Source organism: Platalea leucorodia (assembly GCF_965183815.1).
Source record: "Platalea leucorodia genome assembly, chromosome: 4".
Classification (NCBI taxonomy): Eukaryota; Metazoa; Chordata; class Aves; order Pelecaniformes; family Threskiornithidae; genus Platalea; species Platalea leucorodia.
Window position 1 is genome coordinate 358,855 of NC_138826.1, and position 13,940 is coordinate 372,794.

The 13,940-nt window shown below is 34.3% G+C and overlaps 1 protein-coding gene across 23 annotated transcripts in view; it reads left to right on the plus strand.

Moving 5' to 3' along the window:
- The window catches only part of CFAP46 (cilia and flagella associated protein 46), a 108,749-nt gene that overhangs the window by 20,177 nt on the left and 74,632 nt on the right, over positions 1-13,940 (plus strand). For 21 of the 23 annotated variants that reach the window (XR_014227845.1, XR_014227846.1, XR_014227847.1 and 18 more), the window contains 8 exons: positions 1,629-1,857; positions 3,051-3,171; positions 5,675-5,798; positions 6,745-6,875; positions 9,459-9,604; positions 10,166-10,299; positions 11,869-12,081; positions 13,398-13,611. Coding sequence is in view for 17 of the 23 variants with exons in the window: in XM_082308582.1 (XP_082164708.1) it covers positions 1,629-1,857; positions 3,051-3,171; positions 5,675-5,798; positions 6,745-6,875; positions 9,459-9,604; positions 10,166-10,299; positions 11,869-12,081; positions 13,398-13,611 (1,312 nt within the window). In the remaining 6 variants the exon portion in view is untranslated. The remainder of the gene's footprint in view (positions 1-1,628; positions 1,858-3,050; positions 3,172-5,674; positions 5,799-6,744; positions 6,876-9,458; positions 9,605-10,165; positions 10,300-11,868; positions 12,082-13,397; positions 13,612-13,940) is intronic. The other 2 variants (XM_082308592.1, XM_082308585.1) reach the window with 2 other exon arrangements.

A 13,940-nucleotide genomic window follows, 5' to 3' on the forward strand; every position in this document is an offset into this window, starting at 1 on the left:
TTCTGTATTACCTATCAAATAAGACACCTCTTGCAAGATACTATTTTTGCATCTTCGGTGATCCTTCTTTCTAACTGAAAAACCTACTGTATTAAGAAAATGTATAGTTTTTTTAGATGTATTCTGTTTGCTGTTATGCTGTACTTAACCTTAAGCAGCTAAATGGCTTCGCTTTTTCCGTTAATTTGAGTGGAACAAGTAAACCTTAGTATGTGGTACTTAATTAAGTTTGGACCTATACATAGGCTGACTACTAAGAATAAAGATCATAACTTTTGTAGTAGAGCTAGTTACAATCGACATAATCTGTCATTTCAGCAGAACGGTAGGTGGTTTCTGATAAAAGTATTACAGAGGTAGGTGAGGAATATATTTTCAGTGTTTTTAAAATGCGATTTTTTTTAGTTGCATAAGGAGGAAACAGAAGCCTGAAGAAGCAGATATACAGATATATAAAACCACTATATTGTATTACTATACTGTTATTCAAGCATTTCTTATGCTTTCCATATAAAGAGTGCAATATCAGCATATGTGACTTTGATATTTCTACTAAATGTCAGTAATGACACTTTTTCTCTAAAAGCTTGCAGGTTAGGTTTTGGGGGTAGGGTTTTGGCTTTTGTTATCCATATATTCCTGACAATCCAGTAGACTCAACCCCAGCTCTGAGGGGGTACTGTTACTAGAGACTGAATGACATCACTTGTCCCTATTAATTTGCCTGTCTTCATTTCTGTTTTGGTTGTAGCATTGATTGTAACTACTTGGGTCAGCAGTAAAAGGGCAATACTTGCTCAGTCAGGTTAGCTCTAATGTGGACATACATTAGCTCTTTGGCATGACATTTGATAGCCTTGAAAACCTTCCTTCTGTTCTATTTTTCATAAGATTGCTTTCATTTATCTGATTTTTTGTTTTTCTTCCTGGAAATAATCTCAAGTAGCATGTAGAGCTCACAGCTGTCATGAACAGCTTCCTGGGGCAGGTGATGGATAGGGAGCATAGTGTACCTGAGACTGGTGAACATGCAGTCTTCACTGAAAACATGCTGACTTCATAGAGTGGTTTTAGCAACATCTGGGCAAAGACACTGCCTATAGTGAGTGTGGATGCCTATGGTGAGCCAAATCTTTAAAAGTGATGAGCTAGTGCAATCGGGGCTAGATTTTTAGAAGTATTAGCTTCTACTTAAATGTTACGAACAGAGAGTGAACTTATATCACAAGTGACCATTATCCAGTACATTGGGCTCTCTCCGAGAGTTAATGAATGCTTTTGAAAATCTGTTCACTTGGTTTGCATACCTAAGTGGTAACTTCAGTGTGGTACTGAAAAAGAGTTCTGCTAATACACAAAGATCAGTTCGTCTGCAAGATGTGTTGCTTCCTCATGGCTGTGTTTTCTCATGCAGGGTTAATGGAAGTAAAATGCAGTTACATTTTCTAAGTCATTTCAATAAAAAGACATGATAGTGAAAATGAGTGACAAGTAAGTTAAAAAGGGAATATCGATTTTCATACTGGAGTCACTTTTAATTATTGAGTTTCACTTTTGGGTAATTTTTATGTCTAAGGATTTTAGTTTGCCTCATTTTAACAGTTTATATTTAAATTCATATTCCTTAGCATGTTGATTTTGTTGCGTTGCCAAGTTCATATGGAAATAGCTCGTATTGAAGAAGATGGGGATAGAATAGACGCTGCTGTGGAACATTTGCAAAAAGCTATACGTCTGAACCATAATGGGCAGTATCAAGAATATCTAAGACTGACTTTTAACCGTCTTCGTTTGTGCACTATGCTGTATAAGTCACCTGAGCGTCTAGAGGAACGGGCAGTAATGATGATTGAACAGGTAATCATGAGGAATAAAGTCAGTAGCTGAAATAGGTTTGCTTATTAAATTCTGGCAGAGGAAAGCCAGCTGTTTAGTAGAACTGCATATTAGTAGAGCCAGCATTAGCTTGCCTTCAGCAAATTGGCATTCGTTGGTGGCCTTGAAAAACTCTTTGAATTCTCTCTATGGTGGTCATGCTGCTTCACGCTCTGAAGACTACAATAGAGGATTTTTTCCAGTTGTGTTCAAAGCTTATTTCTTGGGGGGGAGGGGAAGTTATTAATTAGCAAAAATATCAGCAAAAAAGAAGCCTATTCGTAATTGTCAACAATTAAGATTTCATTGCATGGAACAATGTTTTAATTAATGAGGGGAGTAGTGGCCAAATAGCTCAACATCCTAGCTGGCTTTGATATAAATCAGTTTTATGTCACAGTTACAAATGATGCTAAATAATATAATCTAAAGTCACAGTGTAGTCATTGTCAAGAGTTTTTCCACCTAATTCTGTTGTGATGCCTCAGCACCTGAACAAAAATCATATTGGCAACTGATTGTTAGTTGGTTAAAAGAAATTTCAGCTATACACCATTTTGGGATATTCACAGAAATTAAGACGTGTTCACTGAACCTAAAATCACCACTGGAAAGCTGCTGGTGAGTTGATATGTCTATTGTTAAGACAAAGAACAGTGAAGATTTTTTTTTTGTCTAGTTTTAATGCCTTTCCATGCACGCTTACTCTGTTTAAATGTTATTTTAAAAAAAAAAGCACTTATACCTCCTCTGACTTTGGCTAATTCTGAGTGGACTAGGAATTTTTTATATTTTGTAGCAATTCCTAGTTATTGCACAACAATGTTATTGTTGGTTTCTAAATAAATACTGTTCTTTATTTAAGAAAGTATAACATAATGACAGGTTATACACTGAGGAATATACTGTAAAGATCCATGAGGTGCATGAACAGTACTTTGTATTCAGTCATCTTTGATGTATTCGTGTCACGATCAAAGTTCCACAGTCACTTTCAACAACAATAGTACTGCAGTGATGTGTAAGATATATGAAGATATACAATCCCTAGAGGTATTTTTTTGGTAGTACCAAATTCTATGATCTGCATTCTGTTATGTTTAGTAAAAAAAGATAAAGAAATAGGAATATAATAAAAATGAACCTTATAACAGTTAGTTCTTTTCTTTATGTAGGCTAAAAGGGGAACGCAGAAGGATAATGTGAGGAAAAAGAGGTCCCTTCTGGTAAATGCAGGTCTTGCACTAGCTCCTGAGTCATTTCAGATTGTCCTTGACAGTGAAAATGAAGCTAAAGGTAAGGTACGTACGTGTGACGAAAAGTTACTACACTTGACTTTAACTGCTTTGCGCATTCTTAAAGGTTGGACATAACATCTAGTGGCCACATGTAGAGAATATTGCAGTACAGGTGAAGTGACAGTTCTGCTGGATTCTGTGGCAAAGCTCCTATTGATTTCATTAGGGATCTAAGATTTATATTGTGATACTGGAAGAGGAGGTGTCATTGTTTTCCCCTCTGAATTCATCTGAATCTTATTGCTGTGCTGTAGTGTGCTGTAAGTTGTGCTGTAATTTTATTTTCACTTTGTGCAACTTCTGAATGCTCTTGCCCAAGGTCAGTTTTAAGTGATATTTTCAGAAGTTTCACCCCATAATATTCTGTGTTAATTACATACAATATTGAGTATTCATTCTGTATTGTAATTGTCTTTCTAGTCTAAAATCTGGCTTTTGAGAGATCGAGTTTTGCACAGAGATATAGCCATGAATACTTTATTTACTTTCTAAAACATGGATCATAAATAGGCACGTTCCTTATGCCACAAACACTTTTGGTTTGTGACTATACAGCCTGTTGTTGAAGAAGAGCAGACAGGGAACAGATTTTCCAGATTGCTTGAACTGTTTTATCTTATCTTGGCAATAAAGCAAGTGTGTGACTAATTTAACTAACTTTCTGAGTATACCCAGTGTACTCCCAGGGTAGAGATTATGCTGGAAGAAGTGAATGCTAAAGAAGGAGTCCTGTAGCTTCCAAAGCAGCCTGTTCATGCCGTGGAAGCCCATGCAGTTCTCTCATGCCATTTGTTCTTCCAGGCCAAAATGTTTACCTTGCATATTCTCATTTCAAACTTGATCAGTTGGTGACTTGCAAGTACGAGTGTTATTTACAGAATCAACAATCCCACTTCGTGCAGTACATTTAAGTATGTGAAAATGATTTTGTGGGAAAACTTCATACATGATTTAAGGTGATAAAATGCATTGTATTTGTGCAATGAAGAGAATTAAAAGCATGCGTGTATTTCTACTTGCTCTTGAATTTTGAGTGGACAACTGTAAAATTATATCCAAACTTCCTCAGAATAAATCTTACTACACATTAGCCTTCCAAGATAAGCCATTATAATGAGTGAGATTATCACAATATTACAATTATTACAATACTTTCTATCTGTTTGGCACAACATTTTGTAAAATTTTGTTTCGAAAGATTTCAGTTGTTCCTGAAGCTGTCATCCAAAGAGTTGAGTTTTTTGCTCTTTCCATGACACTTATGTTACAACAAACTTAAACATGTTCATTGAAGGAGTAAGAAATTATATATGCAACTGTATTATCAAAATATACATAGGACAGGACATCAGATTTGTAGGGTTATTTTTTCTTTTAAGTTGCATAAATAACTGTGCATCAACATTTCATTCTTTTTTGATGTATATGCTGGCCTAATTTAGTGAGGGGTGTACCCATAGATCCAGAGAACAATGTACTTTTTTAATCCACCATTCTTTACCCTACAATGTTACATGATATTACTGTCTATGTATTATACTGAACAATTTCTGTCAGTTGATCTATGTGCATAGTTAGGTAACACAGCCTTATCATATGCTGGATAATGCATTGCAAAATATTTTTAACAGGAATGGTAAGACACTATGCCTTCCTCTTTTCATTGTAAGTGAATGTAAGTGAACCTGCTTCTATATATGTATTTTAAAGCCAGAAATACCGTATATGTATTTGCTGCTATTATTTGGCAAATTTTTTGAGGATCAAATTAAAGCTTCCTCAGTCTGCATTATGTTAGGGGCGATCGCTTAGATTCAAGTGAATGTACAAAGTCATCGGATTTCCCAGTCACATGAAGTTACTTGTATTCTATTGCAGAACATCTCCTCTATGTCATTACACTGCAAAAAATAATCTCTTTTTGATGTATCTGTACCACTGGAGTAATTTTCTACCTCAGGGAGTTGGCTTGTTCCTCCATTGCATAATTTTTTTGTGTTGATTATTCTTTGTTTAATAGTTTTGCCCAATATCTTGTTGACTAAGTAAAACAAAAGTCACTATTCTCAAATTAAAACAGAATAACAAACTTTAATATTGATTGAAAATGTGTTTGGTTAGATAAGTGTTCTTAAAATTCAGCATGAATGTGAACTTTACATATTACTGCATCTATTTACTCTTGACTGAGGCTAATTAGAGCAATGCATGTCCTGTCAGAAAAGAGGTGTACTTGAGATATTTGGGGGCCAAACAAGCATAAATCAGTTTTTGTATGGGACAACTATATCTGTAGATATAGGAAAAACAGAATAGATGCTGGCTGGGTGTGGTTTCTTTCATGTTGGTTGGTTGGTTTTGGGAAAGCTTAAAGGACTGAAAAAAGGGCTGGATTTCAAGTGTTTCAGAAAGTAGTTATGAATAAAATTGCATACCCTTCATGTGGATTTTTTTACCTCTCATGCTTAAAAATTACCTTAAATTCTTTTTTCTTTGCTAAGTTTCCTCAGGTAAAAGTAGAAGTCAAATAAGCTACCTCTGTGCAAAAGCACAACATCATATTAAAAGTGTGGAGAAAGTCGATGAACATTTGAAACACGTAAGAAATGAAAATGACAGAGAGAGGTAATCACTATAGACAAGAAGCATCTCTTTCATCTTGTGTAGAAGTCTCTAACGGGAAAGTTGCTTATTGCAGCTGTTAAGTTACTTGGTGATACCTTGTAAGAGGCTGAATACTTCAGTCAGACCTGGCAAAGCATTTAAGCACGTGTTTAACTTCATGACTGAAAAGTTCCGCTACCTTCACATGCTATGCATAATTGTATTCTTTCACTGTTTCTAATCTGCTCACTCACATGCAAACATTAAACTCACGTATTCTATTGGTATGAACTGAACACACAGATGAACGAGTGAATTAAGGCTGGAAGACTAAGTAAACTTGAAGTACAATTGAAACTTTGCTGAAGTGTCTTTTTAGGTCCTTGTACCACGTTGCATGCTACAGCATTTTTGATAAAGAAATTAAGTAGTCTATTCTGAGAGTCAGAAAGAATCTGTAGGAAAATCACAGGTTTTGTTTTGACTATTTGTATATCATTTTATTGTTCTTTATTTAAAAGGAGGTGTTTCCTTTTTTTTGCTGCACTAAAAATTCCTGTGATGAAGTTTAAACTAAATTTTTTTCTAAAAAATTTTAAATCCAAACTTGTTTTCAAGACTTAATTTGAAATTCTCAACATCAGTTTTGAAATATTTAGTTTAGTTTAGTTTATAAGATAGATAATCACGGGTGTGACACACGTTTTGAAATTTCAGTATAGTTACTATCCAAAACAAGAATTTTGTTCCACTCTCACTATACTGAGGGATTTATTTTTTTTTTTTAAATTAATAAAGTAATAGTGTTATCTTTGCTGGTAAGAAGTCTTCCATTTATTAATTTTTATTAGATTTAAAATTTTATTTATAGTGGCCATCATTATTGTAATGATTTTTTTGTTGATCCTGAAGTGTGGAAGGTAATCCTGTTTATAAAGTAATTTTATGTATGCTTTTTCTTTGGTAGAATTATACTTTGGGCAGACTTGGCAAAAGTTGCACGTAAACAAGAAGTATGGGATGTCTGCCGCGCAGCATGCAGATTTTGTCTCTTGTATGATGATACTTTGTTTAGGAAGGTAACAAAACCTAAAAAAAGTAAGTGAACAAATTATTTTGAATGTTGTAAGAGAAACTTCTTCCTCATTTAATAGTTACTTGAAGGAGTCAGCCAATATTATTATTTTCTTCCCTCCCATTCCCAGAGTTCCCTGAGACTCTTGTCTGTCAGTGCGTGTTGGCATACATGGAATGTTCTTTCTACGTCTGAATCTAGAAATCAGTCAATACATTTTTGTGTTGAAACCATACTTTGCCTTCAGAAGTGTTTCATGAATGCTAAAGAAAAGTATTTATATGAAATGTATCTACCTATCTAAGAAAATAGGTTAATTCCCTAATGGTGATCTAGGTCCATATTATCCATCTCTGCCATAGCTGAGGAAGCTGAAGAAAAACGGATTATCAGTTACTTTGTATGAGGCTCACATGGTAGTATTTTTTACCCTTTATTCCCTTATTAGTGGTTCCTCTGAGTTATTTGACATTGTTTGTGCCTTGTTCCTTGAGGGTCTGCTGAAAACCTACCGCATGTGTTAAAAGAGTTCTCAACTCAGGGAGAGAGCCCTTTCAAACCACTAGCTGCTTGCTGACTTTTACATATCTCTGTTAAAGTTTTTTTTGCCTGGGAGTTCGTAAAACTCGCCTTTAAGAATAGGTGAAATTCTAGTACACACCCTGTTGGCTGTTTTTTTTTCTCGAGTCAATGTTAATTGCACCTATTCCGCATTTTTTTTCTCTGGATTGTCTCCAAGGTCCACTTAAAGTAGGGCATTAATTTACCTGTTTTCTTTGAAAAGTTTTGCATCTCCAGACTAGCCATGTTTCATCTTTGAGCTCTTTTCCAAACTAAAGAGAAAAAGAAGTACTTACCAGAAACTCAGGGCAACCGCACGCCAAAAGCGTCATTAATAGGAACTGGTATGTTCTTTTTTTCTTTCATAAGTTTTGCATCTCCAAGGTAAAGGTGTCTTTCTCATACTCTGAATCTTTACAGGGTTTATAATTCTATCTGTGTCAGTCTAAACACTTTTCCTGCATAGGCAGGAGATCAAGACACTTTTCATCTCTGTTCAGAAGTGTTTCGAATGGTTCAATCAAAGTTTGTTATGAGGTTGCTGAAGTTGGTTGATGCTTTCAGAGGTAGAACTTCACTAGAAATCAAACAGTAACTGTGACCTTGCTGAAGGTTTCCATTCTCAAGAACTGTAGAATGGCCTCCTGGAAAGCCATTCATACTTTCGTTGAGTGCTGCATGTTTCTGTAAATGCAAAGGAAACAATGCCATATTTGGTGGAGCAGTTGAGGTAATCTATTCTGGGCAGTTTCTAACTGTGGGAATACTACTTGTGATTAAATGAAATGTGAATAAGCTTGTAGATACTCAAGGCAGGAAGACAAATTTATGGTTGACTGGAGTTCTCTGAGAACTGTTGGCACCATTCATTTTCATATTCCACTTAATTTTTCTTTACTACTACTAATTCTAGCATTAGTGGGTGAGAAAAATGAAAGGTTGTCTTTATATATATCATATTGAGGATTGGGCAAAGATAATTGTAGTGTGAAGACCGTCTACAGAGGCTTGCTGGGTTGTCAGGCCTGAATAAAGGCAAATAATTCAAGATGTTCTGGAGTTACAGGAAAAGAACATACCAGTTCCTATTAATGATGCTTTTGGTGTGTCGTTGCCCTGAGTTTATGATAAGTACATCTTTTTCCCTTTAGTTTGGAAAAGAGATGAAACATGGCTAGTCTGGAGAAAGTAAATATGTGTGATTCATCTAGGAACCAGGAGCAATCCAGTCAAATTATCAGACTGTAGGTTTTAAGACAACAAAACCATTACTTTTTAACAGAAATTAAAAGGTTATTTTGGAATATCAAAGTATGATGTAAAAAATTAGACAAAGACTAATAAGCTATATTTATTGAAGAGTATTGAACTCGATGGGTCAAACAGAAACTCTGGTTCAGGAGATTGCTTGGATGCAGATTCTGAAAAACTGAAGATAGGTCAGGAAAAAAAGTAACATTGTGTATCCTACTTTTTATGCCTTTCCTCAAACACCCCCTATTGGCCAACAATGTAGAGGGAACCCACTATGACAGCTTTTATGCTCTTACTTTGTGTTTATATTAAAATAATCTTGGTCCTTCACCATTAAACCAAAGAAAAATAATGCTATTTTTCTCTTTATTGATGTGTATGTTGCCAGAAAGTCAACCCCATCCGTGATTTAAATACACTGAGATTTTAGCCATTACGTAATGTCCAACACTCTACTTCCATTGAAGCAATAAAAATTGAGCTAGAAGCCATGGATTATATTCATGTTATACCTGGAGCAAGTTTATTTGCTGCAAATATTGAAGTTTATGCACAAATGCAGCAGAATCACAAGTAACCAATACCTCAGCACTGCTTCAAAAGAATGGGTCTGCAATAAACTGTACTGATGGAAAAAAAAATTGAGTGAAATAATTCTAAATCTGTACTTGTTAACTCTTTCTTGTGGATTTAAGAATGTGTAGGGATTTTTAAATTTGAAAATGAAGATAGTGTTTTCTGATTTGCATGGTAATAATAATGTATTTATTTATTTGCTTATTTATTTTTAGCACAGACGAAGAAAGCTAGTACAACTATGATGGATGATGACCAAGGTGACAACTTACCAGGAGAATCATTACTACCTGCTAAATCCTTCTCTTTCAAAAGAGATTTACTCAGAATATTAGCAGAAATAAGATTCATTAATGCAGAGGTAAATAAATTACACAGCTGTCATTCATATTTGTTTCATTTAGCTTTGGTTTATATATACTTTTATGTATACATCTTAAAGCACTGGAATTTTGAGTTTAATTATTTTCCATCTCCAAAGGAACTAAAGGAAGAAGTAACTTCATGAAGCATCTTTATCAAAATACTATGTGAAAGTTAACTATAGCAATAGTTTCACTGCAGGTGGTGATAACGCTTTTTTACAAGGGATTCTATTGTAAATGTTTGACATGTGACATTATATTTCTGGATTCTTAAAGTTCCAGCATGACTAAAAAATTATATATATATATATATATATATACACACACATTTTTTTTTCTTTCCTCAATGAAATGATTTAGTAAAATTAGCTGTAGACAATTGGAAGATTATGAAGTATTTTACATTGTATTTCATATAGTTGTACATGCCTGTAAACATCTGAAAAAGCATTTTGTATTTTTTAATTTTTGAAGAGGTAACAACGCTAATACTAAGTCACAGTCTATTTTCACAATGATAACCTGGGTAGAAAATTTATTTTTCTGTATCTTTCCAGGCAACTGTTCATTTATTAAGATTGCAGGGAATTGAACTGAATGATCATGCTGTACCTCCAGAAGATACAAGCCAGTATCATCCAGGATATGTTTCGTATCTTCCTGAATGTGATCCAGAATGGAAAACATACAGGTGCTTTTCTTTAATATACAACAAGACCTAGGAACTCTAACAGATTGTTATCATCACATACAGATGATAATTGCACAATTTATTTCTTCTTAGTAAAACTCATTATCACCGGATGCTTCATATTTTTAGGTAGTCATGGTAATGGGAAAAGAAAAAGACTCTAAAAAAATAATTTTAAATAATTGTTCTGTAGTTTGCTTTCATTCTGGAGTGTGTATTTTATTTTGCATTTAACATATATTTCTCTGAAACTAGAAGCCAGTATCCCAACCTTTAAAAACTATTAAGTCTGTGTTCTACTGACATTTAGACCATGAAATTCTATACTTAAAAAATATGTTTCCCCAAATCAAAAAACTCTTTGTCTTGCTTTATAGCTCCTATAACTATAACGATGTCTGAGTACCCAAATACATACAATTAATTACTTCAGTTTGCAAAACTAGTCTGGTCCAAGCAATCAACTGAAATAAATAAGGGAGAGTAGAACATAGCAAGTATCGTTTTTTTTCCTGGTGTCACACAATTATTTTTTGTGAAGGAGGAGAGGGGGGACAATTCTGAAGATGATATTTAATCTCTCTTCTGTTCACATTCATACTAATATTAGCCTTATTGTGACAGTGGTCATGTCCTGAAAGAGTAGGATGTCAGAATTTTGTCCCTAAGTCTGTTCATTAAGTGTGAAGATTAAGTAAAGTTTCTCACACTGTCTGCTTGCAAACGTTCAGTAAAACGGGAAAAAGTATAAACTGATCAGAACCAAGGGACAAAGATGAGGATTCTGTTTGAAAACTTGCTACTAAGCTGTTTTTGAGTTTACCCAGTTAGATTAAAAACTCGTAGGAAAAAATCACTTCGGTCCGCTGTGTCCTGTACCATTGTTGACATAGTAATACCCTGTGGCAGTTTGTGCTTTCGGTTTTGTGACTTAACCGTGGCCATTCTGTATGGTCATTCAGGACTATTTTTAATATTGCTTTTTCTAGGTAATGGTACGTCTTGATAATTAAGAAAAAAAAAAAAAGAAAAAAAATAAAGTGATTGGAAGAAAGTTATTGCATAGACTATGAAAAAGATGTTATTCTATTAAAAATGAATTTAGTATTTCAGAACATCTGGAGATATCTTTGAGTGCAAGAACATATGCAGTTGTTAAGTGAAAAAGGCGCCTTCTTAACACTTGAGTGGAATGTATCTTGTATCTGTATTCAAGTAGAGGCCTGTTAGGAATATGTAATGATTTCTAGCACTAATGTGTGGGTTCACACATGCATTTTAAAAAAACATGTGGATGAAGCATGAACTATAGCCACTATTTTTTAGGCTAATAGCATTTGAGTGTCAGAGGCTCTTAACTTTATAGTGATACTAATTGCTTTCCCGAGTCATCTTCTCTTCCAAGTAAAATATAAGTTAATGGATGAAGACTTAATAAATGCAACTGAAAAGTAATTAAAATTTTTGTTGTTGTTGATCGAGATGTACTACTGCATATTTAACCTTATGATATAATTCCTTCTAGTGTTGAAGTTTTGGAATAACAGCTTCTTTATACTGATTTTATAGTTTATGGATAGACTGCTTATCTCAGTATGCTATGGAAAACTTCCAACGTGCAGCCGAAATAGGAGAAGAATTGAATGAAGCCTGGATTGTTCACAATGCTGTGGTGTATATTTTAAACTACAATAGACATCTTATCTCTTCAGGAAGACAGAGGGAAATTATTGAGTATCTGCAGACTCTTCTTGGAGCCATCAAGACTGTTGGGCACAATGGGTAAATTTAGATATTTGGTTATGAACATGGTCTTATTTTTCTAAAACAGAGAAAATATTTTTACAAACATTGTAAATTACTCTGTGCCGTGAAAGACTTATTGCTGGCTTTTAGTAGTAGTAGAAGGACTTTGGTATATACAGAGTAGTTCAGAAGATAAATTTAATTTTGTGGTACGAAAACAGCTTTTTAATCCTTTCTATTTGTTCTTTGTTACTAGCCACTATAAGCTATATTAACTTTAGACTACGTAATATTAATTCCTCTTCATTGTGGAACAGCTACATGTGCATGTGAAATAGCATCTTGTTAAGCTAGTCAGAAAGAATCAGGAAAATTTTCATAGCCTGTGAGTCTGCAGGACAGCTTGAAATGTGTTTGCTTGCTGTCAGTTGCTCTGAAGTTGAATTATATTGTAAATAAAGTTCATTGTAAATATTTCTTATCAGAGTGAGCTGGTTACTACTGGTTCTAAAATATAATAGAAAAGGGGGGAAAAAAAAAAGGGAATGTGCACATTAATAGACCATGAAAATGGGAACACAGATTTCCACAGTGATTTAGAGAAATCCTGTTCTGTAGTAAATGCAATGGGAGAATGATTGACTATGACAGAGGAGATGCTCAAGTCAAAGTCTGACTGTGGGACAAAATCCTAGACATTTTAGCACATTATTGACAGTGACCTCAGCACCAGGCAAACTGTTAGGACTAGCAGCAAAGACTTTTTTTAACAGTATTGGAGAACAAGGCCTAAAGTGTAGTTTGTGCAGAGATGAAGACTTGTAATACGTGCCTATTAATTCTGATATTTATATTAGCATGTATCAGCAATAATCTCTTAGTCATAATTCAGTTTGTGTTTACTAGGAAAAAAAAAAAAAAAGGTAATTCCATCTCAGCAGTTGATTGGCATGAAGAGTATTACAGTGTACTAAATAAATAGTTTTATCTGAGGGGTTAGGCTTAGGTTAATTTTTTTGGAAATAGTTATTATTTTCTTGGAAAAAGTTACTATTCTCATGCATAGCAGACCGCTAATAAAAAATATGTTTTAAATGTGGTTGTCTGACATAAAAATGATTTTTTTTTTTTTCTGTGAGGAAATGGAAGCTTCAATTATAGAAAGAGTTGATAAAATATGATGTAAACTATGAAAGCTGGTTGTGTTTTTTTTGTACGTTTAACCATTTTAACTGCTTTTCCAATGGGAAAATTTTTTGTAACATCCATTACTACTTGAAAGTAATAAACTTTATTACTTTCCTCTTATATCTGTTGCAGTATGCACTTCTGATTTTTGTTTTCTTCTACAGAAGTACTGCGATTTTATTGATGTTATGTAATGCTTTGGCTCGGGGCTTAATTCTTTGTTGGATTCCAAAGCCAGAACTTGCTGAGAAGAAAAAAGAAGATGCAGTAACAGACAGAAGCAGAAAAGCTGCAGCAAAGAAACATGAAAAAGCAAATGTCATACAGTCTTTTTCAGTAGATCCCAGTGGACTTCCTGATATCAAAGCTGCCTTAGAGGTATAAAGCCCTCATTTTTTGTAGTCTTTTTTGTTCTGCTGTCATATATTACAATTCATATAAATTAAATTGTAGAAATTTTTGCAAAAAAATAAGCTACCATCTTTTACAGTGCCTGCCACCACAGGTCCTCCCCAAATGCACACTAAAGTTCCTTACCAACTGGGGCTGAGTACTGTAACTTCTATTTGCTATATGGGCCGACTTAATGGAGATGTTGTTAGGCTTAGAGGTGCATGTGCAATAATTTTAAAATAACTAATGGATGGCATGTTCTATAAAAGGGCTTTCCACATTTCTCCTGTGTTTCAGTCTTTTTTTTTCTTCTT